Source organism: Coregonus lavaretus (assembly GCF_964263955.1).
Source record: "Coregonus lavaretus genome assembly, chromosome: 6".
NCBI classification, from domain to species: domain Eukaryota; kingdom Metazoa; phylum Chordata; class Actinopteri; order Salmoniformes; family Salmonidae; genus Coregonus; species Coregonus lavaretus.
This window is the reverse complement of record NC_139993.1, coordinates 12811504-12838674: the sequence shown is the minus strand read 5'-3', so window position 1 is coordinate 12838674 and position 27171 is coordinate 12811504. Positions and strand designations below refer to the sequence as shown.

The 27171-nt window shown below is 39.9% G+C and overlaps 1 protein-coding gene across 1 annotated transcript in view; it reads right to left on the bottom strand.

Annotated features, from left to right (window-relative positions):
* The window catches only part of LOC311131309 (CSC1-like protein 2), a 101479-nt gene that overhangs the window by 30580 nt on the left and 43728 nt on the right, over nt 1–27171 (bottom strand). The window contains exons 5-14 of the mRNA XM_084164206.1: nt 25857–25947; nt 24940–24977; nt 17679–17821; nt 15025–15076; nt 14370–14478; nt 14132–14202; nt 4332–4412; nt 1566–1689; nt 1324–1457; nt 1004–1141 (exon numbers count right to left, since the gene is read on the bottom strand). Of these exons, the coding sequence (XP_084020332.1) occupies nt 1004–1141; nt 1324–1457; nt 1566–1689; nt 4332–4412; nt 14132–14202; nt 14370–14478; nt 15025–15076; nt 17679–17821; nt 24940–24977; nt 25857–25947 (981 nt within the window). The remainder of the gene's footprint in view (nt 1–1003; nt 1142–1323; nt 1458–1565; nt 1690–4331; nt 4413–14131; nt 14203–14369; nt 14479–15024; nt 15077–17678; nt 17822–24939; nt 24978–25856; nt 25948–27171) is intronic.

The following is a 27171-nucleotide window of genomic DNA, read 5'->3' as shown; positions in this document are numbered from 1 at the left end:
TGGGACCGAAAGGCTCCTGAACAGCTTCTACCCACTAGCAATAAGACTGCTGAACAGTTAATCAAATGGCTACCCGGACTATTTTCATTGACCCCCTTTTTTCGTTGCACTGACTCTCTTACACTGGCTGTGGACCCCAGGAAGAGTAGCTGCTGCCTTCGCAAACAGCTAATAGGGATCCTAATAAAATGCTGGCTCTATGCACACTCACTGGACTCATACTACACTAACATTCCAACACACACACATGCATATTGACGCCACACACACACACACACACTCACACAGACACACTTTCACACACGCTGCTGTTACGCTGTTTATCTATCCTGATTGCCTAGTCACTTTTACCCCTACCTACATGTACATATTACCTCAATTACCTTGTACCCCTGCACATTGACTCGGTAAAGGTACTTATTTTATATAACCTTGTTATTTTATTATGTTATTACTTCCTTTTTTTATTTAGCAAATTTGTCTTACAACTCTGCATTGTTGGCAAAGGGCTCGTAAGTAAGCATTTAGCAGTAAAGTCTACACCTGTTGTATTCGGCGCATGTGACAAATAACGTTTTATTTGATTTGATGTGGAGCCAGCTAAGCATGGGCGGAGACTGAGTGGGTTAAATTATTGGCAAGTAAGCCACGAAGCGCCAAAGTCAGGGGTTCAGGTAAAGAGCTGACTGGAGGTCAAGTGGGGCTGGGGATCATTAATAAGTTTTGGACAAATACCCGTCATAACCCCATCCCCTCTTTCCATCTCTGCCCATAGCCACATTTTGTCCTTGAGTGCAAAGGCGTGGAGTGCAGTTGCTCATGCAGAAAGGATTACGCAGCACTTCTAAAGGATGATAGTCTCTTTTTGCCTTTCTTGCCGCTCCCCTTTGTTCTACCTCAACATCATAGTTGGTGCTGGCCCCATAGAAATATAATGAGTATTATTCTAATTATATTCTAAATTCTATTGCTGGCCCACCCTGTGCAGGACACTGTCTCTTACCAACGCACGTTCTGAGGATCAGGAGCATAGCTCACACTCCAGTTGTAGATGTGGAGACTTTCACTGAACTGGGATGACCTGGGCTCTTGGCGGCATGTGCAGCCATGGCATTGGCATGCATTGAAGTCCTTTAGGATTCTGTGAAAAGTGGTAAATGGCAAGGAAATTGAGTAGGCTAAACAAGCTTTTATTTAATTTGGCGATGGCACTGATCTACTGAGACGTTTTGAAAGACCATCCTGATCACATATAGCAGAGCATGCATGCACAAACAAACAAACACACCACACAAACATCAAATTATGTCGAGATCGACTCACATTGCAGTCATGGCCTCATTCTGGAAAGTGACGAACGCCATGCCAAGAGGTTTGGTGTTCACCTTCTCTTTCTCCTTTCTGTACTCCTCCTTCAGTTTGGCCTCCCGCTTAGTATAGAAGCTCACTGCCTCTTCCTGAAATACAATGACAGATTATACTTTACATAACATTGCACAGTAGTTTAATTTGCACATCCCTAAAGGTACAGCCTAATAAATGTGATGGTTTTCCGGGTGTCCAACCTGCTCACAGCCTTTGATGACACAGCAGCAGAGGTGGCCACAGGGCTTGGGGTTGATCATGGTGGGCATGTGCTCTTTGGCCATGAGATCAGTGAAGAACTTTAAACTGCGCTCTGTCTTCTTCCTGTGAGGCGACACACACACGCGGACACAAAAATCATATTGAGAGCTCTGCACACGGTGCACACATCGACGCACAATCCTGTACACATGCATGGTGACATACTGTACGTCCTCATCAGAGCAGTACATACACTCGCAAACATGCATAAACACGCTCACACAACAGACAAAGTCAAGCTCAAGTCTTCGGGTGAGTGCATTTCGACCCATAACTTTGGCAATCAATACCAGTAGCATGGAGGATTTCTCCATCCACTGGAGATCAATAGTGTTTAGCACCAGTGGGCGAGTAGGAGGAGATAAAGATGGCCGCTGCTGAGTCATCAAGGGCTACTTCCGTCATCAGAACTCACTGACCTAAAGAATATGGCCTCTCTCCTCCGATATCTTATAGGTCACACAGATAACATGTTTATGCAACAGTGTCCATAACTGTGAATAACTTTAAACAAAGTCGTTCGTCTACAGGGTTGGGTAGGTTACTTTCTAAATGTCATCTGTTACAGTTACTAGTTACCTATCCAAAATTATATATCAGTTACCTATCCAAAATTATATATCAGTAAAGTAACTTTTGGATTACCCAAACTCAGTAAAGTAATCTAAGTTTAGGCATTAACTCCGAATGGTTAAGGTAATGGTTAAGGTTTGGGATAGGCTTAAAACAAAAATTTCAAAAACAACTTTCTATCGCTGGATTCGAACATGCAACCTTTGGAACCAGAGGCAGATGCTGACAAAAACAACTTTCTATCGCTGGATTCAAACATGCAATCTTTGGAACCAGAGGCAGACGCCCATCCACCATCCCCGTTCACAACACCCTAGCAAAACCAAAGCCTACTTGATGGTAACAGCGCTCACTGTTGCCCCTAGTGGCTGGTTTCCACGTCATCTCCCGACGTCCTCAGACATGGATGGATGTTGAATACTGACTTGTATCACGGGTGAACTACCTGTTCAAGATATAGGATTTTCAAGAAGCAAAGTGTAACTTGCCACATCACTGTATTAACAGTGAACCAAATGTAGTTTGAGTGGATTATTCCTTGAAGAGGCATTAGAAGACAAAAAGGATCCATCAAACACATTAGGTGTGTCATCATAGTGGTCTCGGACTTCTGGTCAGACTCACTCGTGTGGAACAAACTTACACTTGCGTTTATTTTTTCCAATGCTGAAATGAATGTCATTTTTCGCAATCATCGTTTCTGCATTTAAATGTAATCCAAGAAGTAAACATGTAACAGTTACTTTCTAAATCTAATCTGTTACAGTTACCTATCCAAAATTATAATCAATAACGTAATTTTTGGATTACCCAAACTCAGTAAAGTAATCTAAGTTTAGGCATTAACTCCAAATTCTTAAGGTTAGGCATTAACTCCGAATGGTTAAAGTAAGGGTTAATGTTTAGTTACTCCTCATGTAGTTACTCACCCAACCCTGCGTCTCCATATACAATTCAAACACTATTTTATGGACCTTACACTTGCCTTGACCCATTTGTTGAGCGTGAGGAGGTAAATAATTTAATTAATGTAATATCTCTACGTCTGGTCAACAATTTTATGCTTTTGGGTGCTTTTTGTCTCCTTCAAAAAGGCAGGAATAAATTCCACCTGGAGTTCTTCTACAGTAACTACAGATGTTGGATCTTAATTAGACCTGTATTGTCGCAGAAACAGGATTTTAACGTTTAGTCCATCATGTTGCTTGATCGCTGGTCAAAATTAGGCTACATGTAAAGTGGAATACGGATAATATAACCATGTGTTAGTGCGGGTTTTCAGTGAATTTATGTAAATCACTCACCTGCATTGCAGCACAGGCAAATCTCAGCAACAAAAGTGTGATCAAATTAAAATCCTGTAGTGAAGTAATACTTATCATATAGGCTAGATAATATATACCTCACGTGACCCGTGATAAGACTATGTAATTAGCCTATTAAAATGTTTTTCTGACTCCATAAAGATTATTTAGCAAAATGCAAGAAACTATAGTTGAGTTACAGTAATAGGCTATCAAGAAAGGTCTGAGTTGTCAAAGGCAAAAATACGTAACATCATTGTAAAAATAAATGATTCAATTATACAAGGCATAAGCTTAAGTTACAAGGCATTATTCTACGCATGATCAGACAGGGAATGAGAGAGACGTCATGACTTGTGCCATGTCCCGTAGCTCTTGGGGGAGACAGAGATAGAACGACAGTGTATATTTCACCAACGCAGGTCAGGAACAAAGAGAATCTGACTTGTTTGGATTCAAAATCTGAGTTGTTGACCAATAGCATTACTGTTGAGTTAACTTCCAATCAGATATCAGACCCGCAGGATATAAAGACAACGGAACCTGTTTCACAGAGGTGTGATAGAATGGGGGATGTGGAGAGCAACACAGACAAGGCTGAATTCTTAAGACAACATAAAGGAAATCTTTGCATACAGTGTAAAGAGTCACTTCGGGGGCTAGGCCTCACCTACAATCCTACATCTGTACAATTTTGCCAAGCACTGCCATTTTATGTAGTGGGGGTTGGATATGTTGGGGGATATGTTGGGGGCTGAAATTGTGATGAAGCATTCTAAAGGAAAGTGAGAATGAACACAATTGGTGAACAGCAGGTAAAGGTCTCACCTCTCAGCATTCAGGGACATGAGTTTGGCTACGTTGTAGCAGATTCGAGCATCCAGAACAATGCAGTTCTCATAGGCTTGTCTGTGTGACAATGGCGAGAAAACAAAACAGAACAATTACCATACTATAATGAGAGTTGATCAAGTCTGTGATCTTAAAATGCAGTGACAAAATTTTTTTACCGAATATATACCGATGTTCAGTATATAGGATAAATTGAGCTACACCTCCAATATTAGTACACTAACGTCTGTCCATCAGTGAGTCACCTTGGTTTTACATTTCATTTGAACATTTCTGAATGATAAATCAGATGGGGAACAATTTCATCTGTGGTGTCTTCAAGGTAAACGGGGGAACTTACACAATCATTCACTGTCAGAGTTCTACTTTGACATCAACTATTTTGACTGGGCCTAAAACAGATGTGCCTGTATTCCAATGTGCTTGGGTTTAATCCAGAACAGGAGATTGACTGGTACAATATGCTGACAATGCAATCTTAACCAGTGGTGGAAAAAGTACCCAATTATCATACTTGAGTAAAAGTAAAGATACCTTAATAGAAAATGACTCAAGTAAAAGTGAAAGTCACCAAGCAAATTACCACTTGTGTAAAATTCTAAAAATATTTGGGTTTAAATATACTTAATTATCAAAAGTAAATGTAACTACTAAATTATACCTAAGTATCAAAAGCAAAAGTATCAATCATTTAAAAATTTTTATATTAAGCAAACCAGACGGCACGATTTTCTTGTTTTTTAAAATTTACGGATAGCCAGGGGAACACTCCAACACTCAGACATCATTTACAAATGACGCATGTGTGTTTAGTGAGTCCGCCAGATCAGAAACGTAGGGATAACCAGGGATGTTCTCTTGAAAGTGTGTGAATTATACCATTTTCCTGTCTTGCTAAACATTCAAAATGTAACAAGTACTTTTGGGCGTCAGGGAAAATGTATGGAGCAATAAGTACATTATTTTCTTTAAGAACGTAGTAGAGTAAAAGTTGTAAAAAATATAAAATAGTAAAGTGGTCCTCTGTAGCTCAATTGGTAGAGCATGGCGCTTGTAACGCCAGGGTAGTGGGTTCGATCGCCGGGACCACCCATACACAAAAAATGTATGCACGCATGACTAAGTCGCTAAATGGCATTTTTTGTTTATTTCATTTTATTATTTTTTAATTACATTTTATATTTTTATTTTTTATTTATTTTTATTTTATTTTTTAGTAAAGTACATATACTCCAAAAAACTACTTAAGTAGTACTTTAAAGTATTTTTACTTAAGTACTTCACACCACTGATCTTAACCCACTTCCCACATACAGTGCCTTCAGAAAGTATTCATACCTCTTGGCTTATTCCACAGTTTGTTGTGTTACTAACTGAATAAAAAATGGATTAAATAGATTTTTTTCTTCTCATCCATCTATCTATACACATTAACCCATAATGACAAAGTGAAAACATGTTTTTAGAAATGTTTGCAAATGTTTTGAAAAATAAATACAGTACCAGTCAAAAGTTTGGACACACCTACTCATTCAAGGGTTTTTCTTATTTTTTTAAACTATTTTCTACATTTTAGAATAACAGTGAAGATATCAAAACTATGAAATAATACATATGGAATCATGTAGTAACCAAAAAAATGTTAAACAAATCAAAATACATTTTATATTTGAGAGTCTTCAAAGTATACACCCTTTGCCTTGATGACAGCTTTGCACACACTCTTGGCATTCTCTCAACCAGCTTCACCTGGAATGCTTTTCCAACAGTCTTGAAGGAGTTCCCACATATGCTGAGCACTTGTTGGCTGCTTTTCCTTCACGCTGCGGTCCAACTCATCCCAAACAATCTCAATTGGGTTGAGGTTGGGTGATTGTGGAGGCCAGGTCATCTGATGCAGCACTCCATCACTCTCCTTCTTGGTCAAATAGTCCTTACACAGCCTGGAGGTGTGTTGGGTCACTATCCTGTTGAAAAACAAATGATAGTCCCACTAAGGCCAAACAAGATGGGATGGCGTATCGCTGCAGAATGCTGTGGTAGCCATGCTGGTTAAGTGTGCCTTGAATTCTAAATAAATCACTGACCAGCAAAGCACCCCCCCCCCCATCACACCTCCTCCTCCAAGCTTCACTGTGGGAACCACACTTGCAGAGATAATCCGTTCACCTACTCTGCGTCTCACAAAGACACGGCGGTTGGAACCAAAAATCTCAAATTTGGACTCATCAGACCAAAGGACAGATTTCCACCGGTCTAATGTCCATTGCTCGGGTTTCTTGGCCCAAGCAAGTCTCTTCTTATTGGTATCCTTTAGAAGTGGTTTCTTTGCAGCAATCTTCCTTTCCTGTGGAGGACCTCATGAGAGCCAGTTTCATCATAGCGCTTGATGATCTTTGCGACTGCACTTTAAGAAACGTTCAAAGTTCTTCAGTAGGTGTGTCCAAACTTTTCACTGGTACTGTAAGTATTCACACCCCTGAGTCAATACTTTGTAGAAGCACCTTTGGCCGCGATTACAGCTTTGAGTCGTCTTGTATCAGCTTTGCACATCTGGATTTGGGGATTTTCTCCCATTCTTCCTTGTAGATTTTCTCAAGCTCTGTTGAATTAGATGGGGAGCGGCATTGAACAGTAATCTTCAAGTATTTCCACAGATTTTCAATAGTATTCAAGTCTGGGCTTCGCCTGGGCCACTCAAGGACTTTCACATTCTTGTTCAAAAGCCATTCCAGCATTGCTTTGGCTGTATGCTTGGGGTCATTGTCCTGTTGGAATGTAAATATTTGCACCAGTTTAAGGTTGTTTGCACTGTGAAACAGGTTCTCATCAAGGATTTGCCTGTATTTGGTTCCATTCATTGTTCCCTCTATCCTTACCAGTCTCCCAGTCCCTGCCGCTGAAAAGCATCCCTATAGCATGCTGCTGCCACCACCATGCTTCACAGTAGGGATGGTGTTAGACAGGTGATTAGCTGTGCCAGGTTTTCTCCAGACATAGTTTAATTTTGGTCTCATCAGACCACATAATATTTTGCCTTATGCTTATGGACAACCAGCTGGGTAGTTCCATATTTTTTCAATTTACCAATGATGGAGACCACTGTGCTCTTGGAAACTTTCAACAATCTAGAAATTGTTTTGTATCTTTTGTAGTGGACATTTTTTGTGTCCTTTGTGTCTCTGCAAATGCGTGACTACATGTAGCGTATTGTTTCTTGTTATTGTGTTAGGATGTTCTGTGACTGCTCTCAGGGAAGGGACTGATAGAAGAACAGAAATAAGGGAACATATTGCTACTTTGGCCCAACACCTAGAAACTGTGTGTGCAAGGTCATGATCAGCCTATTGCACCCTGAGAGCAGAGACGCCTAGTTTGTGCATGAGTATAAAGAGTGCTGAAGGGAGAGCACCCCTTCAGAGCTTCTGACAGACTTGTACTTTGAGTATTACGTTTGTTGTAACCTCTCCGGCCGTGATAATAAAGATATGTTCATTAACTTTGAGTCCTTAGTGGTGAATTTCCACGACACCTTCCCCAGATATACTGTATACCTAATCACAATTCAATCTCGGATATCTACGGGCAGTTCCTTGGGACCTTATATAGACAGGAGTGTTTCTTTCTAAATTATGTCCAAACAATTGAATCGGCCACAGGTGGACACCAATCAGGTTGTAGTAACAGCTCAAGGATGACCAAGGAAATTGGATGCACCTGAGCTCAATTTGGAGTGTCCTAGCAAATGGGTGTGAATACTTATGTAAATTAGATATTTCTGTATTTCATTTTCAATACATTTGCAAAACTTTCTAAAAACATGTTCTCACTTTGTCATTATGGGGCATTGTGTGTGGATGAGTGAGATTATAATATTTTTAATCCATTTTGAATTCAGACTAACACAACAAAATGTGGAATAAGTCAAGGGGTATGAATACTTTCTGAAGGCACATACAGTGGGGTCCGAAATTGACACCCTTGAGAAAGATGAGCAATAATGACTGTATAAAATAAACACATCAAATACTGAGCTATATATTATGCTAATTATGCTTATCTGTTTGGATTTATTAAGGATCCCCATTAGCTGCTGCCAAGGCACCAGCTACTCTTCCTGGGGTCCAGCAAAGTTAAGGCAGTTATATACCATTTAAAATATTACATGACATTACATTTCATAACACTTTACCCAATACATTTAGTTTGTTCCCTCAGGCCACTACTCCACTATCACATATTTACAATACAACATCCATGTGTATGTGTGTGTAGAGTGTGTGTCTTATGTGTATGTGTGTCTGTGCCTGTGTGTGTGTGTGTGTGTGTGTGTGTGTCTCTTCACAGTCCCTGCTGTCCATAAGGTGTATTTTAAAATCTGATTCTACTGCTTGCATCCGTTACCTGATGTGGAATAGAGTTCCATGTAGCCATGGCTCTATGTAGTACTGCGCGCCTCCCATAGTCTGTTCTTGACTTGGGGATTGTGAAGAGACCTTTGGTGGCATGTCTTGTGGGGTATGCATGGGTGTCCGAACTGTGTGCTAGTAGTTTAAACAGACACCTCTGTGCATTCAGCATGACAACACTTCTTACAAAAACAAGTAGTGATGAAGTCAATCTCTCTTCCACTTTGAGCCATGAGAGATTTACATGTATATCATTAATGTTAGCCCTCCGTGTACATTTAAGGGCTAGCCGTGCTGCCCTGTTGAGCCAATTGTAATTTTCTGAGGTCTCTCTTTGTGGCACCTGACCACACAACTGAACAGTAGTCCCAGTGCGACAAAACTAGAGCCTGTAAGACCTGCCTTGTTGATAGTGTTGTTAAAAAGGCAGAGTAGCGCTTTATTATGGACAGACTTCTCCGCATCTTAGCTACTGTTGTATCAACATGTTTTGACCATGACAGTTTACAATCCAGGGTTACTACAGCAGTTTAGTCACCTCAACTTGCTCAATTTAAACATGATTTATTACAAGATTTAGTTGAGGTTCATGGTTTAGTGAATGATTTGTCCCAAATACAATGCTTTTCATTTTTAAAATATTTAGGACTAACTTACTCCTTGCCACCCATTCTGAAACGAACTGCAGTTTGTTAAGTGTTGCCGTCATTGCAGCCAGCTGCCCTGGGGAATTCCTGATTCTACCTGGATTATGTTGGAGAGGCTTCCATTAAAGAACACCCTCTGTGTTTTGTTAGACAGGTTCTTTCTCCACAATATAGCAGGGGTGTAAAGCCATAAAACATACGTTTTTCCATCAGCAGACTATGATCGATAATGTCAAAAGCCGTACTGAAGTCTAACAAAACAGCTCCCACAATCTCTTTATCATAAATTTCTCTCAGCCAATCACCAGTCATTTGTGTAAGTGCCGTACTTGTTGAATGTCCTTCCCTTTAAGCGTGCTGAAAGTCTGTGGTAAATTTGCTTAAAGTAAAATAGCATTGTATCTGGTCAAACACAATTTTTTCCAAAAGTTTACTAAAGGTTGGTAACAGGCTAATGGGTCGGCTATTTGAGCCAGTAAAGGGGGCTTTACTATTCTTGGGTAGCGGAATTGCTTTTGCTTCCCTCCAGGCCTGAAGGCACACACTTTCAAGTAGGCTTAGACTGAAGATATGGCAAATAGGACTGCCGATATCATCCACTATTATCCTCAGTAATTTTCCATCCAAGTTGTCAGACCCCGGTGGCTTGTCATTGTTGATAGACAACAATAATTTTTTGTTTTATAACAATACAATTGCTCATAGAAAGATATTTTGTTTAACAAGTAATATTATTTTCTCTCAAAAAGGTAAGGGTCAAAATGATTGACACCCCTAAATATTCTTATAAATAAAGTAGTAAAAAGTGTAGTATTTGTTCCCTTATTCCTAGCATGAAATGACTACATCAAGCATGTGACTCTACAAACTTGTTGGATGCATTTACAGTTCGTTTTGGGTGTGTTTAAGATTATTTTAGCCCAATATAAATTAATGGTAAACAATGTATTGTGTCATTTTGGAGTCACTTTTATTATAAATAAGAATATAATATTTTCCTAAACACTTCTACATTAATGTGGAAGCTCCCATGATTACAGATAATCCTGAATTAATCGTGAATAATGATGAGTGAGAAATCATACCCCCAAGACATGCTAACCTCCCCTGTTATTGGTCATGTTTAGAAACATATATTTAGAAAGTGTTTAAAAACACATTATTATTTTCTTATTTAAAATAAAAGTGACTCCAAAATGACAATACATTACTTACAGTTGAAGTCGGAAGTTTACATACACCTTAGCCAAATACATTTAAACTCAGTTTTTCACAATTCCTGACATTTAATCCTAGTAATCTTATGTCAGTTAGGATCACCACTTTATTTTAAGAATGTGAAATGTCAGAATAATAGTAGAGAGAATGATTTATTTCAGCTTTTATTTCTTTCATCACATTCCCAGTGGGTCAGAAGTTTACATACACTCAATTAGTATTTGGTAGCATTGCCTTTAAATTGTTTAACATGGGTCAAACATTTCAGGTAGCCTTCCACAAGCTTCCCACAATAAGTTGGGTGAATTTTGGCCCATTCCTACTGACAGAGCTGGTGTAACTGAGTCAGGTTTGTAGGCCTCCTTGCTCGCACACGCTTTTTCAGTTCTGCCCACAAATGTTCTATAGGATTGAGGTCAGGGCTTTGTGATGGCCATTCCAATACCTTGACTTTGTTGTCCTTAAGCCATTTTACCACAACTTTGGAAGTCTGCTTGGGGTCATTGTCCATTTGGAAGACCCATTTGCGAGCAACCTTTAACTTCTTGACTGATGTCTTGAGATGTTGCTTCAATATATCCTCAATTTTCCTTCCTCATGATGCCATCTACTTTGTGAAGTGCACCAATCCCTCCTGCAGCAAAGCACCCCCACAGCATGATGCTGCCACCCCCGTGCTTCACGGTTGGGATGGTGTTCTTCGGCTTGCAAGCCATCCCCCTTTTCCTCCAAACATAACGATGGTCATTATGGCCAAACAGTTCTATTTTTGTTTCATCAGACCGGAGGACATTTCTCCAAAAAGTACAATCTTTGTCCCAATGTGCAGTTGCAAACCGTAGTCTGGCATTTTTATGGCCGTTTTGGAGCAGTGGCTTCTTCCTTGCTGAGTGGCCTTTCAGGTTATGTCAATATGGGGCTCGTTTTACTATGGATATAGATCCTTTTGTACCTGTTTCCTCCAGCATCTTCACAACTCTACAAATTTGCATACCGCCCCAACAGATCCACAGATGATGCAATCTCTATTGCACTCCACACTGCCCTTTCCCACCTGGACAAGAGGAACACCTACGTGAGAATGCTATTCATTGACTACAGCTCAGCATTCAACACCATAGTGCACTCTAAGCTCATCACTAAGCTAAGGATCCTGGGACTAAACACCTCCCTCTGCAACTGGATCCTGGACTTCCTGACAGGCCGCCCCCAGGTGGTAAGGGTAGGTAACAACACATCTGCCACACTGATCCTCAACACGGGGGCCCCTCAGGGGTGCGTGCTCAGTCCCCTCCTGTACTCTCTGTTCACCCATGACTGCATGGCCAGGCACGACTCCAACACCATCATTAAGTTTGCCGACGACACAACAGTGGTAGGCCTGATCACCGACAACGATGAGACAGCCTATAGGGAGGAGGTCAGAGATCTGGCCGTGTGGTGCCAGGACAACAACCTCTCCCTCAACGTGACCAAGACAAAGGAGATGATTGTGGACTACAGGGAAAAAAAAGAGGACTGAGCATGCCCCCATTCTCATCGACGGGGCTGTAGTGGAACAAGTTGAGAGCTTCAAGTTCCTTGGTGTCCACATCACCAACAAACTATCATGGTCCAAACACACCAAGACAGTCGTGAAGAGGGCACGACAAAGCCTATTCCCCCTAAGGAGACTGAAAAGATTTGGCATGGGTCCTCAGATCCTCAAAAAATTCTACAGCTGCACCATCGAGAGCATCCTGACTGGTTGCATCACCGCCTGGTATGGCAACTGCTTGGCCTCCGACTGCAAGGCACTACAGAGGGAAGTGCGTACGGCCCAGTACATCACTGGGGCAAAGCTTCCTGCCATCCAGGACCTCTATACCAGGCGGTGTCAGAGGAAGGCCCTCAAAATTGTCAAAGACTCCAGCCACCCTAGTCATAGACTGTTCTCTCTGCTACCGCACGGCAAGCGGTACCGGAGTGCCAAGTCTAGGTCCAAAAGACTTCTCAACAGCTTCTACCCCCAAGCCATAAGACTCCTGAACAGCTAATCATGGCTACCCGGACTATTTGCACTGCCCCCCCACCCCATCCTTTCTACGCTGCTGCTACTCTGTTAAGTATTTATGCATAGTCACTTTAACTCTACCCACATGTACATATTACCTCAACTACCTCAACTAGCCGGTGCCCCCGCACATTGACTCTGCAACGGTACCCCACTGTATATATACAGCCTCCCTACTGTCACTTTATTTTACTTCTGCTCTTTTTTTTTCTCAACACTTTTTTTTGTTGTTGTTTTATTTTTACTTTTTTTTGTTTAAAATAAATGCACTGTTGGTTAAGGGCTGTAAGTAAGCATTTCACTGTAATGTCTGCACCTGTTGTATTCGGCACATGTGACCAACACAATTTGATTTGATTTGAAGGTCATTTGCTGTTGTTCTGGGATTGATTTGAACTTTTCGCACCAAAGTACATTCATCTCTAGGAGACAGAACACGTCTCCTTCCTGAGCGGTATGACGGCTGCGTGGTCCCATGGTGTTTATACTTGTGTACTATTGTTTGTGCAGATAAACGTGGTACCTTCAGGCATTTGGAAATTGCTCCCAAGGATGAACCAGACTTGTGGAGGTCTACAATTATTTTTCTGAGGTCTTGCCTGATTTCTTTTGATTTTCCCATGATGTCAAGCAAAGAGGCACTGAGTTTGAAGGTAGGCCTTGAAATACATCCACAGGTACACCTCAAATTTACTCAAATGATGTCAATTAGCCTATCAGAAGCTTCTAAAGCCATGACATCATTTTCTGGAGTTTTCCAAGCTGTTTAAAAGGCACAGTCAATTTAGTGTATGTAAACTTCTGACCCACTGGAATTGTGATACAGTGAATTATAAGTGAAATAATCTGTCTGTAAACAATTGTTGGAAAAATTCCTTGTGTCATGCACAAAGTAGATGTCCTAACCGACTTGCCAAAACTATAGTTTGTTAAAAATAAAAAGTGGTTGAAACACGAGTTTTAATGACTCCAACCTAAGTGTATGTAAACTTCCGACTTCACCTGTACCATTCATTTAATTGGGCACAACATAATCTGAAACAACCAAAAGGAACTGTAAATGCATCCAAAAAGTTTGTAGGGTCACAAGCTTGATGTAGTCACAGCATGCTAGGAATATGGGACCAAATACTAAACTTTTGACTACTTTATTTATAAGAGTCTTTAGTGGTGTCAATCATTTTGACCCCTAACTTTCTGAGAAAGAAAATGTTACTTGTTAAAGAAAATCTCTTTCTGAGCAACTTTAGTAGTATAAAATATAATTTCCCTTTTTTTGCATACAATATAGCTCAGTATTTGAATTATTTATTTTATACAGTCATTATTTCTCATCTTTATCAATGATGTCAATACATTCGGACCCCACTGTATAATGTACCACACATGCAGGTGCAAGCCAATGCCTTGCTGATGCCTGACAATAAATGAAACCAGAGAAACGCTTACTCAAAGTGTTGTTTTATGTGGACCTCTTCGGCATATTTGGAGATCCCATTGATAAATAAAGTGCGTTTCACCTGAAAAAGAGCATATGCCTTGATTTATGACTGCTGAATTTTTTTTTTTTTTACTGTACATCATAACTATTACATTCCAAATGTTCCTATAGTAGCCCACTGATTAAGTGGACATTGCATTCATCTGAATTTGACTAAGCTGGATAAATAAAATAAATCAACTTTACCAGGTCGTCCTCCTTGTAATGCATCTTGGACGTGTGTCGTCTCATGCTGTACACAGTCAGAAGCAGGTATATGAATGCAAACAAAGTGTGGAGCCACAAGAGGTTAGTCCTGAGAAAACGCAGAAGAGATTTGATAAGTCAACACTAACACTTGATAGCTGTGGACCTACACATCCTAGTGGGCAAACATTTGGGTTGGAATGTCATATTGATATAATTTTCTAGTTGTAAACTGGTTTTCTATTTATTTATTTTACCCTTATTTTACCAGGTAAGTTGACTGAGAACACATTCTCATTTACAGCAATGACCAGGGGAATAGTTACAGGGAAGGTCAGACTACAACAAGATGAAGATGTATTTTTCATGATGTCATTAAGACGTCAAGGAAAGACAGTATATTTTGGTTGTTATCTGGTCAGATAAGCAGATGACAACCAATAAGTAAATTGTTTTTGCTGGTTGTTTTAAATATTTAAAACATTACAACCAATCATCTGATCATGATGTACCAAAATACTTAATAATAAAGTCATTGCAACCAGTTTTGCCTGCTGGGATTTTCCGTAACTACCATCATTCTTTCTTTTCAAATAATGCCATTGGTTTAATAACCAACAAAATAACAAAAGCGTGTTGTAAAAAATGTACCAACCCAGACTTCAGGTTTGCTATAGTGGTCCGCCCAAAGCTGTATGCATTATTTTCTGGTGACAAAAAGAGAACACTGTATATAGACATTTTCTTGTGACATTTCCTTTAAGTATTTCTATTATCTGTATTTAGCTATCTGTTGGTCAATTTAAATAATACTTTCTTGTAACAATTTACCTATGATAGTCAACGTAAATAAAGTAGTCTGCAGAAGAATACAACCTAACAGCTGAGATACACTACATGACCAAAAATATGTAGACACCTGCTTGTCGAATATCTCATTCCAAAATGGACATTAACATGGAGTTGTTCCCCCTTTGCTGCTATAACAGCCTCCACTCTTCTGGGAAGTCTTTCCACTAGACGTTGGAACATTGCTGCGGGGACTTGCTTCCATTCAGCCACAAGAGCATTAGTGAGGTCGGGCACTGATGTTGGGCGATTAGGCCTGGCTGGCAGTCGGTCTTCCAATTCATTCCAAAGGTGTTAGATGGGGTTGAGGTCAGGGCTCTGTGCAGGCCAGTCAAGTTCTTCCACACCGATTTCAACAAACCATTTCTGTATGGACCTCGCTTTGTGCACTGGGGCATTGTCATGCTGAAACAGGAAAGGGCCTTCCCCAAACTGTTGCCACAAAGTTGGAAGCACAGAATCGTCTAGAATGTCATTGTATGCTGTAGCGTTAAAGATTTCCCTTCACTAGAACTAAGGGGCCTAGCCCGAACCATGAAAAACAGCCCCAGACTGTTATTCCTTCTCCACCAAACTTTACAGTTGGCACTATGCATTGGGGTAGGTAGCGTTCTCCTGGCATCCGCCAAACCCAGATTCGTCCGTCGGACTGCCAGATAGTGAAGCGTGATTCATCACTCCAGAGAACGCGTTTCCACTGCTCCAGAGTCCAATGGCGGTGAGCTTTACACAACTCCAGCCGACGCTTGGCATTGCGCATGGTGATCTTAGGCTTGTGTGCGGCTGCTCGGCCATGGAAACCCATTTCCTGAAGCTCCCGACGAACAGTTATTGTACTGATGTTGCTTCCAGAGGCAGTTTAGAACTCGGTAGTGATGACAAGAGGGAAGCCTGTTCAGAATAAAAATATTCCAAAACACGCACCTTGTTTGCAATAAGGCACTAAAGTAAAACTGCAAAAAATGTGGCAAAGAAATGAACTTTTGCAGTGCTGAGGTGTCACTACAGCCTCGGGTTCGATCCCAGGCTGTGTCACAGCCGGCCGTGACCTGGAGACCCATGAGGTGGCGCACAATTGGCCCAGCGTCATCCGGGTTTGGCCGGCCGGGATTTCTCATCGTGCTCTAGCGACTCCTTGGGGCGGCCCGGGCGCCTGCAAGCTGACTTCGATTGTCAGTTGTACGGTGTTTCCTCTGACACATTGGAGCAGCTGGCTTCCGGGTTAAGCGAGCAGTGTGTCAAGAAGCAGGGTCGTGTTTCGGGGGACGCATGGCTCTCAACCTTCACCTCTCCTGAGTCCGTAGGGGAGTTGCAGCGATGAGACAAGACTGTAACTACCAATTGGATACCACAAAATTAGGGAGAAAAAGGGGTCAAAGTAAAACAACAATTTTAAAAATAACTTTATATCCTGAATAGAAAGTGTTATGTTTGGGGCAAATTCTATACAACACATCACTGAGTCCCACTCTTCATATTTTCAAGCATAGTGGTGGCTGAATCATGTTATGGGTATGCTTGTCATCAGCGAGGACTAGGGAGTTTTTAGGATAAAAATAAGCGGAATAGAGCTAAGCACCGATAAAATCCTAAAGGAAAACCTGGTTCAGTGCTTTCCAACAGACACTGGGAGACAAATTCACCTTACATTAGGACAATAACCTAAAGCACAAGGCCAAATATATAATGGAATTAGTTACCAAGATGATGTTGAATGTTCCTGAGTGGCCTAGTTTCAGTTTTGACTTAAATTGGCTTGAAAATCTATTGCAAGACTTGAAAATGGCTGTCTAGCAATGATCAACAATCAACTTGACAGAGCTTGAAGAATTTAAAAAAAGAATAATTTGCAAATATTGTTCAATACAAGTGTGCAAACCTCTTAGATACATACCCAGAAAGACTCACAGCTGTAATGGCTGCCAAATGTGATTCTAACATGTATTGACTGAGGGGTGTGAATACTTCTGTATTTAATTTTCAATACATTCTACAAATATGTTTTCACTTTTTCATTATGGGGTATTGTGTGTAGATTGGATTCCATTTTGAATTCATGTTGTAACACAACAAAATGTGAAATAAGTCAAGTGGTATGAATACTTTTTGAAGGCACTGCAAATGCCTTAAATGGGCCATTTTGGCATATCATAACCCCAAAACAAGGACTCATTGATCCATTTGTGATTTTGTTGTCATAGGAGATTTTGTAAACTAACTGTACAATGGAGAGCAGATATGCTACTTCTATGTGCAAATCTGATGGAATACGACTCCCTTCATATTGTTCCATTGTAAAAAAAAAATTGAAGTCACATCATTTATATACAAAGTCTCACATGACAACAAAAACTATGTAGTGTGTCTTTAGCTTAAGGTGATCTCATTAATAATGGATTTATAAGGTAAACAAGAGGTAAATCTCATTAATAGAAATGAAGGGAAATCTGGCACACTCACCCAAAAGGTCTCCAGAAAAGTTGACTGGCAGGACGATGCCCACAGACAGAACCCCAACAACCACCAGCTGGCCGATGATGTGGCGCTGGAATGAAAGGTAGTGCACGGCGTCCTCACCACACTTCTCCCGGATCTCCTCGTCCCTAGGCGGGGTAAGGGCAGGAGAAGTGGGTTAACTTTTGGAGTATAAATTGAGCCCCATTTACACAGAGACAATAACCTTCTTTTTAAACTTTGTGACCTTATTTTTGGTGAAAGGGGTAGGGGGTACATGTTTTTTTTCATTTTAAACGACCAAAAGCCCAGACTGAGACCAAGTCATGTGCAGACCTGGTATAACTAGTTTTAACTATGCTTTGTGGAAAGTCAAAATGTTGTTGGGAGGAACAAATAGTTTGTTTGGAGGTGACTGCAAATATTTGAATACAGATACCCCAAAATAGTTAATTTTTCTAAACTATTTGAATACAGATCTCAGAAAGTAACTTAGTTTTTAAAACTACGTGAATACAGATCTGAGAAAGCAACTACTTTTTTGTTTTTATACACCTCAGGAAGTGACTTCTTTTCAAAAACTATTGGATTGGGTGCCTTCAACTAATGGCACAGCTGTATCTAGAACTGCATGTTGCAGATAGAAATATATGAATAGAGCACATACAATTTCTTATACTATTCCAATCTATCCGACAGCAGATCATATTTGATCTACACAATACATTTATATCTGAAACTTCTCTAAATGTACATTCTCCTGAATGTCCATTGCCCCAGGTGTAGATAATCAAGTCAAACCAATTTTGTACTGATAAGTATAAACAAGTTGTGACGCTCAACTACTGTATGACTATCAACATGCCACTGAAAAAGTCGAAAGCCGCAATTGATTTTATGATACCTGAAAATACTGCAGAGACATTCAAAGCCATTTGCAAACAGCAAGTTGGATGCTTAGCAAAAACTATTTTGAACCCCTTTTTCCATCTGAGGGTAAGTGTGCTTGTTTCAAACACACTATAACCATCTTTAAAGGGACAGTTTACACAGAATATAAACTAACATGATTTTCAACCTACCTTGGCTGTAGTTGATTCAAGAAGGCAGTTCTTACATCGTTTCCCCTTTTGACATTTAATAGCCAGATTTTGTTAACATTAAACTGTTTTTATGCCTGTGTAATAAAACAAATTACTTTTGGAGCAACATTTTATTAGCATGTTGTTAAATAACACTTTGATAATTGCATAGCAATGAGCTGAGAGTTTTTATAACTATGGTATTACTCTATTATGCACTTATAAAACAATTTCCAAAGTCCTACGTAACACCAATGTTGCTATTGTAATAATCAAAGTAACTACACATGTATAAGAACTTGATGTCAAGTGTTACTATATTACCTTATGTCTCACTCATTATGAAAATATATTTGTTAGTCATTTAGAAAATGCAAAAGTGGTCTACTCTAATGTTGAGATGATTCTATGTCCCTCGTATTTATTTCTAGGTGATATATTAAAATTCATATCTGAGAGCCCTCCAAACCATGTGTTAATAATGATCATACACTGAACACAAATATAAACGCAACAATTTCAAAGATTTGACTGAGTTACAGTTCATATAAGGAAATCAGTCAATTCAAATAAATTCACAAAATTTGAGAGAAATAAGTATTTTGTGCATATGGAAAATGTATTGGATGTTTTAATTCAGCTCATGAAACATGGGACCAACACTTTACATGTTGTGTTTATATTTTTGTTCAGTATATATTTATACTAATTCAAATAGCTGTTGTAGTTTTTGGTTCTTCAAATATTTGGCAGCCATCAAATAAATATGTTGGGATTTTCAAATAACTGTCATACAGTGCCTTCAGAAAGTATTCACATCCCTCGACTTTTACCACATAATTTGTGTTACTGCCAGAATTTTAAATTGATTAAATTTAGATTTTGTGTCTATGGCCTACACACTATACCCCATACATAATGTAAAAGCGGAATTATGTTTTTCAAAATGTTTGCAAATTAATAAAAAATAAATAGCAAAAATGTTTTGGGTCAATAAGTATTGCCCCTTTGTTATGGCAAGCCTAAATACGTTCAGGAGTAAACACCTACTTAACAAGTCACATAATTAGTTGCATGGACTCACTGTGTGCAATAATAGTGTTTAACATTATTTTTAAATGACTACCTCATCTCTGTACCCCACACATACAATTATCTGTAAAGTCCCTCAGTCGAGCAGTGAATTTCGAACACAGATACAACCAAAGACCAGAGAGGTTTTCCAATGCCTCGCGAAGAAGGGTGGGAATAAAAAAAGCAGACATTGAATATCCCTTTGAGCATTGGTAAAGTTATTAATTACACTTTGGATGGTGTCTCCAAATCTCCAAAGTGGCGCATCTCCTGAGTGGCGCAGTGGTCTAAGGCACTGCATCGCAGTGCTAACTGTGCCACTAGATCCTGGTTCGAATCCAGGCTCTGTCGCAGCCGGCCGCGACCGGGAGACTCATGGGCGGCGCACAATTGGCCAAGCGTCGTCCAGGGTAGGGAATGGCCGGCAGGGATGTAGCTCAGTTGATAGAGCATGGCGTTTGCAACGCCAGGGTTGTGGGTTCGATTCCCACGGGGGGCCAGTATAAAAAAAATATGTATTCACTAACTGTAAGTCGCTCTGGATAAGAGCGTCTGCTAAATGACTAAAATGTAAAATGTCAAATGTGTATTAATAAACCTAGTCACTACAGAGATACAGGTGTCCTTCCTAACTCAGTAAAACAGTTACAGAGTTTAATGGCTCTGATTGTAGTTACTCCACAATCCAAACCTAATTGACAGAGGGAAAAGGAAGGCTGTACAGAATAAAAATATTCCAAAACATGCATCCTGTTTGCAACAAGTCACTAAAGTAATACTGCAAAAAAATGTGGCAAAGCAATTCGCTTTTTGTCCTGAATATGTTATGTTTGGGGTAAATTCAATACAACACATTACTGAGTACCACGGTCTATATTTTCAAGGATAGTGATGACTGTATCATGTTATGGGTATGCTTGTAATCGTAATGGACTGGGGAGTTTTTCAGGATAAAAAAATTAACTGAATGGAGCTAAGCACAGGCAAAATTCTAGAGGAAAACCTGGTTCAGTCTGCTTTCCACCAGACACTGGGAGATTAATTAACCGTTCAGCAGGACAATAGGCCAAATCTACAGTGGAGTTGCTTACCAAGAAGACTGTGAATGTTTCTGTGGCCGAGTTACAGTTTTGACTTAAATCTTTGACAATCTATGGCAACACCAGAAAATGGTTGTCCAGCAATGATCAACAACCAGTTTGACAGAGCTTGAAGAATTTTGAAAAGAATAATGGGCAAATGTTGCACAATTCAGGTGTGGAACGCTCTTAGAGACTAACCCAGAAATACTCACAGCTGTAATTGCTGCTAAAGGTGATTCTAACATGTATCGACTCAGGGGGTTGAATACTTATCTAATCATTTTACATTTACATTTTAGTCATTTAGCAGACGCTCTTATCCAGAGCGACTTACAGTTAGTGAGTGCATACATTTTCATACTGGCCCCCCGTGGGAAACGAACCCACAACCTTTGCGTTGCAAGCGCCATGCTCTACCAACTGAGCTACAGGGGACTAATAATCAAGATACATGAGTTTATTTTGCATACATTTTTTACACATTTTAGAATTTTTCTTCCACTTCAGAGTATTTTGTGTAGATCGTTGACCAAAAAATGACAATTAAATCCATCTTAATCACACTTTGTAACAACAAAATGTGGAAAAAGTCAAGGGGTGTGAATACTTTCTGAAGGTACTCCTCTGAAAAGTATGCAAAATACTTTCAAATATTATTTGTTTTTCTGAGACCTGTATTTGAACAGCAAAGAAAATAATTGCCTTTGAAAACTCTGTTTTTGAAACTCTATATTCGACTACCTAGAGTATTTGAAAAGTTGGTATTTTAAAATAAACTGCAAAAGACAATTATTTTCTGCCCAGGTCTGTTTTTTACTGTCTGTGGGAATTGAGCTGTGTTTTTTGCAGGTAAATTCATTAACACTTGCATTGTTAAAGACCATTATAATTTGAATTTCAAACAGCCCCCATGGTTTAACAACCCAGCCCTTCCAAATTGCCGGTTATGCACTGATATGTACAAGAGGGGATACACCCCCCAAAAATGTTTTCAAGGGGCTGTTTAAACAAAGGTCATTTACCCTCTTTTAAAAAATGGTGTAAGTAAATGTATTGTTTGTGGGGAACGTAAAAACTGTATTAGATTACAGTATTGGATTTTATTTTATTTAACCTTTATTTAGGCAGGGGAGTCCCATTGATACCAATATCTATTTTTCAAGGGAGCCCTGCATGACAAGACCAAGCAATTACACAATCAAGGAAGGACCATAGGAAACACAAAGAAGTGGAGCGGGTCGAGAGTTTCAAGTTCCTTGGTGTCCACATCACCAACAAACTATCACTGTCCAAACACACCAAGTTCTACAGCTGCACCATCGAGAGCATCCTGAACGGTTGCATCACCACCTGGTATGGCAACTGCTCGGCATCTGACCGTAAGGCGCTACAGAGGGTAGTGTGTACGGCCCAGTACATCACTGGAGGCAAGCTTCCTGACATCCAGGACCAATATACTAGGCGGTGTCAGAGGAAGGCCCAAAAAATTGTCAAAGACTCTAGTCACCCAAGTCATAGACTGTTCTTGCTGCTACCGCACAGCAAGCGATACCAGAGCGCCAAGTCTAGGACCAAAAGGCCCCTTAACAGCTTCTACCCACCAAGCCATGCGACTGCTGAACAATTAATCAAATGGCCACCCGGACAATTTACATTGACCCCTCCCCTTTGTTTTTACACTGCTGCTACCCGCTGTTTATTATCTATGCATAGTCACTTTACAAATTGCCTCGACTAACCTGTACCCCCGCATATTGACTCGGTACCCCCTGTATATAGCCTCGTTATTGTTATGTAATTTTCTTGTGTTACTTTTTGATGTTATTTGATTTTTTGACTTTAGTTTATTTAGTCAATATTTTCTTAACTCTATTTCTTGAACTGCATTGTTGGTTAAGGGCTTGTAAGTAAGCATTTCACGGTAAGGTCTACACCTGTTGTATTTGGCGCATGTGACAAATAACATTTGATTTGAAAAGACAAAACACACAATAATAAAAAACAACTACTACTAAATCTGTAGTGACAGAAGGAATTTCAAGAGTTAGTCATCTCTGCGACAGGATATGGTAACTCATACTTCTATAGGTTAGTTACAATGTTAGGTAACACGGGAGTTTTAGCAAAAGGGCTTTATAAATAAACAGAATGAAATATTTTGACCTACGCAATGTCAAAGAGGGCCAGCCTACTTTCTGATAGGGAATGCAGTGATGAGTGCAAAACCTGTTGCCTGTGATAAAACAAAGTGCACTGCATCTAACGGCTTTAATGAAGTGGCAGCTGCAACAATGTAGATGATGTCGCCATAGTCTCGGACTGGTAGGAACGTCGACTGAATGATCTGCTTTCTACAATTAAGTAAGAGGCATGACCTATTTCTATAGAAGTCCAGTTTTATTCTCAGCTTCTTAGTTATCCAAATGTCCAGATATTTGTAAGCAGGGACATGATCAATTTGGGCACTATCCAATGTACATATGCTTACATCTTAAGAGTCATTGTAGAGCGCTCTAGAAAACAACATATACTTTGTTTTTCCCGTATTTTAATTTTAGGTCAATTAGTATATTTTTGTAATACAATGAAAGCAGTCTGTAGGTCAGCTAGAGCCTGGTCCACGGTGGAGGGGAATAGAATACGCAACAGTATCATCGGCATACTGGTGCAGTTTACAATTATTCACTGACAAACCAATATTGTTAATGTAGATAGTAAAAAGTACTGCACCCAGAATCAGCCCTTGCGGAACACCTTTTGTTATATTAAGGAAACTTAACTGAACACCATCAATAGACACACATTGTGTTAGATCTGTCAAGTCGTTTTTTAAAGGAAAGGTTCACACATTTTGAATGTTATATTGTTTCTGTGCATTTCTGTTCTATCGATTCCCTGGGTTTCATGTGTATCTGAGTTATTGGCGTTCAAGCAGGCAGAAATCCGGCCGGTATGATGTAGCACTGTGATTAAGTCCCTCTCACTACACTGGAAGTTAATAGGAATATGACATTTAGATTGCGAAAACGTCTATCGTAGATGTCAGATTTCAATACTGGCCGATGTCATAACTTGGGAGGATGTCTTCTCTCGAATGAGCCATTGATCATATTTTTGTGATATGCCTACCTCGAGAAATGTGTAATTTAACAGAGGGTCTAGCAAATTTTTCATATTTGTCTGCCTCTTTAGTACAGGGTCCATTGCATGGTGCCGTTGCCAGAGATGTATTGTGCCTCACGCACATCAATCTGCAGGTTGAACATGGTGAGATTGTAGACTCCTAAATTGATAGTGCAGTTTGTTTAGGCAATTTTACAGCTAACTAGCTACTTTACATGCTGATATTGTCTTTAGTATTATTGTGTGTAGCTACGTTTGCTAGCTAGCTAGCCAGCCCATAGAGTCGACTTGAGCTGCAACAGATTTCCACAATTTTCCATGTTGCTACCAACCTTATTATAACGCCAAAATGAAACATTTGTTCACAAAAAATGTTGTTCTCACATAGTGTTATTTAACACTGTAAATTAAAAAGGAATTAATGGTTTTGGGTGGATTTTTCTTTAAACCAATTGCAAGTGGCCTGACCTAAGCCAATTGAAGTTAGCCTCTGAATCAGCAGTGAATGATCAACAGTGTAAAATGCCTTGGAAAGGTCTAGAAAGACGGCAGCACAATGTTGTCTCTTATATATACAATTTACTACATAATTTACTACATGGGATGCAGCAGAGATGGTGCTATGTCCTGGTCTAAAACCAGACTGATGAACATTCTGGATACATTTCATAGATAAGATCATAGCTGAGAATTAATGAAGGATTCTAATATTTTTGCTAGGCAAGAATGTTTTGAAATAGGGCAATAGTTATTTATCACTGTTTGTTCTTATCAGAGGTGTGGTCTTTAGCACAGTAGCAACATTATTCATTCGGTTGCACATTTTGAGGCAACATTGACATGCATGATCTCTAGCTTTTTCCCAATCAAGTATTTACATAGAATGTTGATAACAGACCCACTTACTTTATTCTGAAGATGGCAGTTAACCAGGAACAGAAGCCCTGCAGTGTAGACATGCACAATACAAAAATCAGACATTTGAAATATATGCAGTTTAAAACAAAATTTGCAGTTCAAAACATGATTAGTCGGCAGTCACATTTTCAAAGGTGTTTTCATAACAGCTGAAATTACATCAACACATGGAGATTAAAAAAAAATAAAAAATTCCACACAATCAATCAAATAAATGTATGTATAGCGGTGGCCCAAACGTGATGTGAGTTTTAGTGAACAGACAGGGAGAGTAGAGGAAGAGCCCTAGCCTACCAGCTGGGATTCAAAGGCTAGGAGGTAGAAAGAGATAACATGGACTTGATTTGACCTCCTAGGGTGATTACAGTGCTACGTATGACTCAGGGATATGGTATGGAGTTGCATAGAATGTTCTTGAGGGACATTGGTGTGTGGATAACTGACGGGTTTAGCTTTAGCTTATATTTCTGTAATACAGTCACAAGTTGTTTGGACTAAAGGACAATTTGTCTATGAGTGTCTGTTCCACACACTGGGGCATTTCACCCTAAGGATATTAATTCAAACTATCACCATATATAATATTGTGTTGCATTAGTTGGAAGAGTCAAGAGAGATAAGGAGATAAGTCTCCCTTATAATAAAACATATATGTACTGTATCTATAAGGGGTGGGGAGTCTCCATCAGGAGTCACTAAGTGGAAATCTGTGTCTGGCGGACAGGTCCCCTCCCCACCCCACCTGACTCCACCCACATCCAAGGCTGGCAACCAGTGGCTTTGCAGTCCTCTGCTTATCCTGCATTATTTAACAGGGATGGGAGGCAAAGCCAATGGAGTCGTTTAAAGAGATGCACGTGTGACCAGTAGGAGACAACCGGAGGGAGGAGGGAGGGATTTCTCACGTTATCCCGTTGATCGAAGTCGACAGAGCTGGAGACTGAAGTGAGACGCTCATAGCGGTCTGGCGTTTCAGAATGCAGAGCTGAGGCAACACTGGAAAAAGAGGACAAGTGTCAGGCTTTGACGGAGGCACGAAGAACAAAGCAGGACCGGGTCCTGCAACTGTTTGTTTGTTAATTTGTGGTTTGAAACAGAACGGAATTGAGGTTAGAGGAATTTCTTCACAATTAAAATGAACAGTACTGTCACAGCTAATGGGGTCGATTCCTTTTAAATTCCATCAATTCAGAAAGTAAACAGAAAATTTAAATTGGAATGTCAGTTAACTTCCTTAAAACATTTCAATGGAATTGACCCCAACCCACATTTTGTTTCACTACTGCATATTTATCATAAAAAATGCCCTTTTATTAATTAACCCATAACAGTTCCTCAATAATGTCCGTAGAACCATGCCATTTCGTGTCTATTTTATTGTCAGTTTGATAAACTCTCCATCTCTCTGAGGGTCTAACATGACATATTCAAGATCCCAACATCCTCAGCAGAATTACTGGCCAATCAAGCATTGCGGAGTGTAGAGCAGAGCTCTGAGTTGGTACGCACAGAGGTGTCAATCAGAAAATAGTTCATTTAGTCATTGACACATGACATAATCCTACATATTTTTGACTTTTTACTGTAGATACTATGCACTAACAAAACCACACAACATTTCACTTGAACTCCCCACTCCAAGGCCAACATCAAGAAGGCTGCTATGTGAAAAGACATAATAGATGTCGAGCTCCACAAGTTCAACATTAGTAGCTACACAAATGTCAAACTCGTGGGGCTGGACAGATGTCTAGATAATGGTTTGTGTCATGACTGTAAAGTCTGATAGCGTCAGCCAACAGCGTAATGACGGTTTATGACATCTGCCTTGTCAGGGAGGTGTCAAGTAAAGGGTTACCCCTCACTCTATAGGACAAGAGACATACACAGTGTGCAACTCAGACCAACACAACTCTGGCTGAGGGTGCCCCAAGTATGCCAAACATCCAGACAATAAGGTAGGCATCATTGAGGGTACCCTCAAGCCAAATAATGGTTATGTGCTAGCAGTATAATTTTCAGACAGAAGAAAGGCTTTTAACGATCTATGTTGGCCACCACTGCATTGTGCTGCCCAACATGCCTGAGGAAATACACTATATATACAAAAGTATGTGGACACCCCTGCAGATTTACTTTTTTACATTTTAGTCATTTAGCAGACGCTCTTATCCAGAGCGACTAACATTTAGTGAGTGAATACATTTTTCATACTGGCCC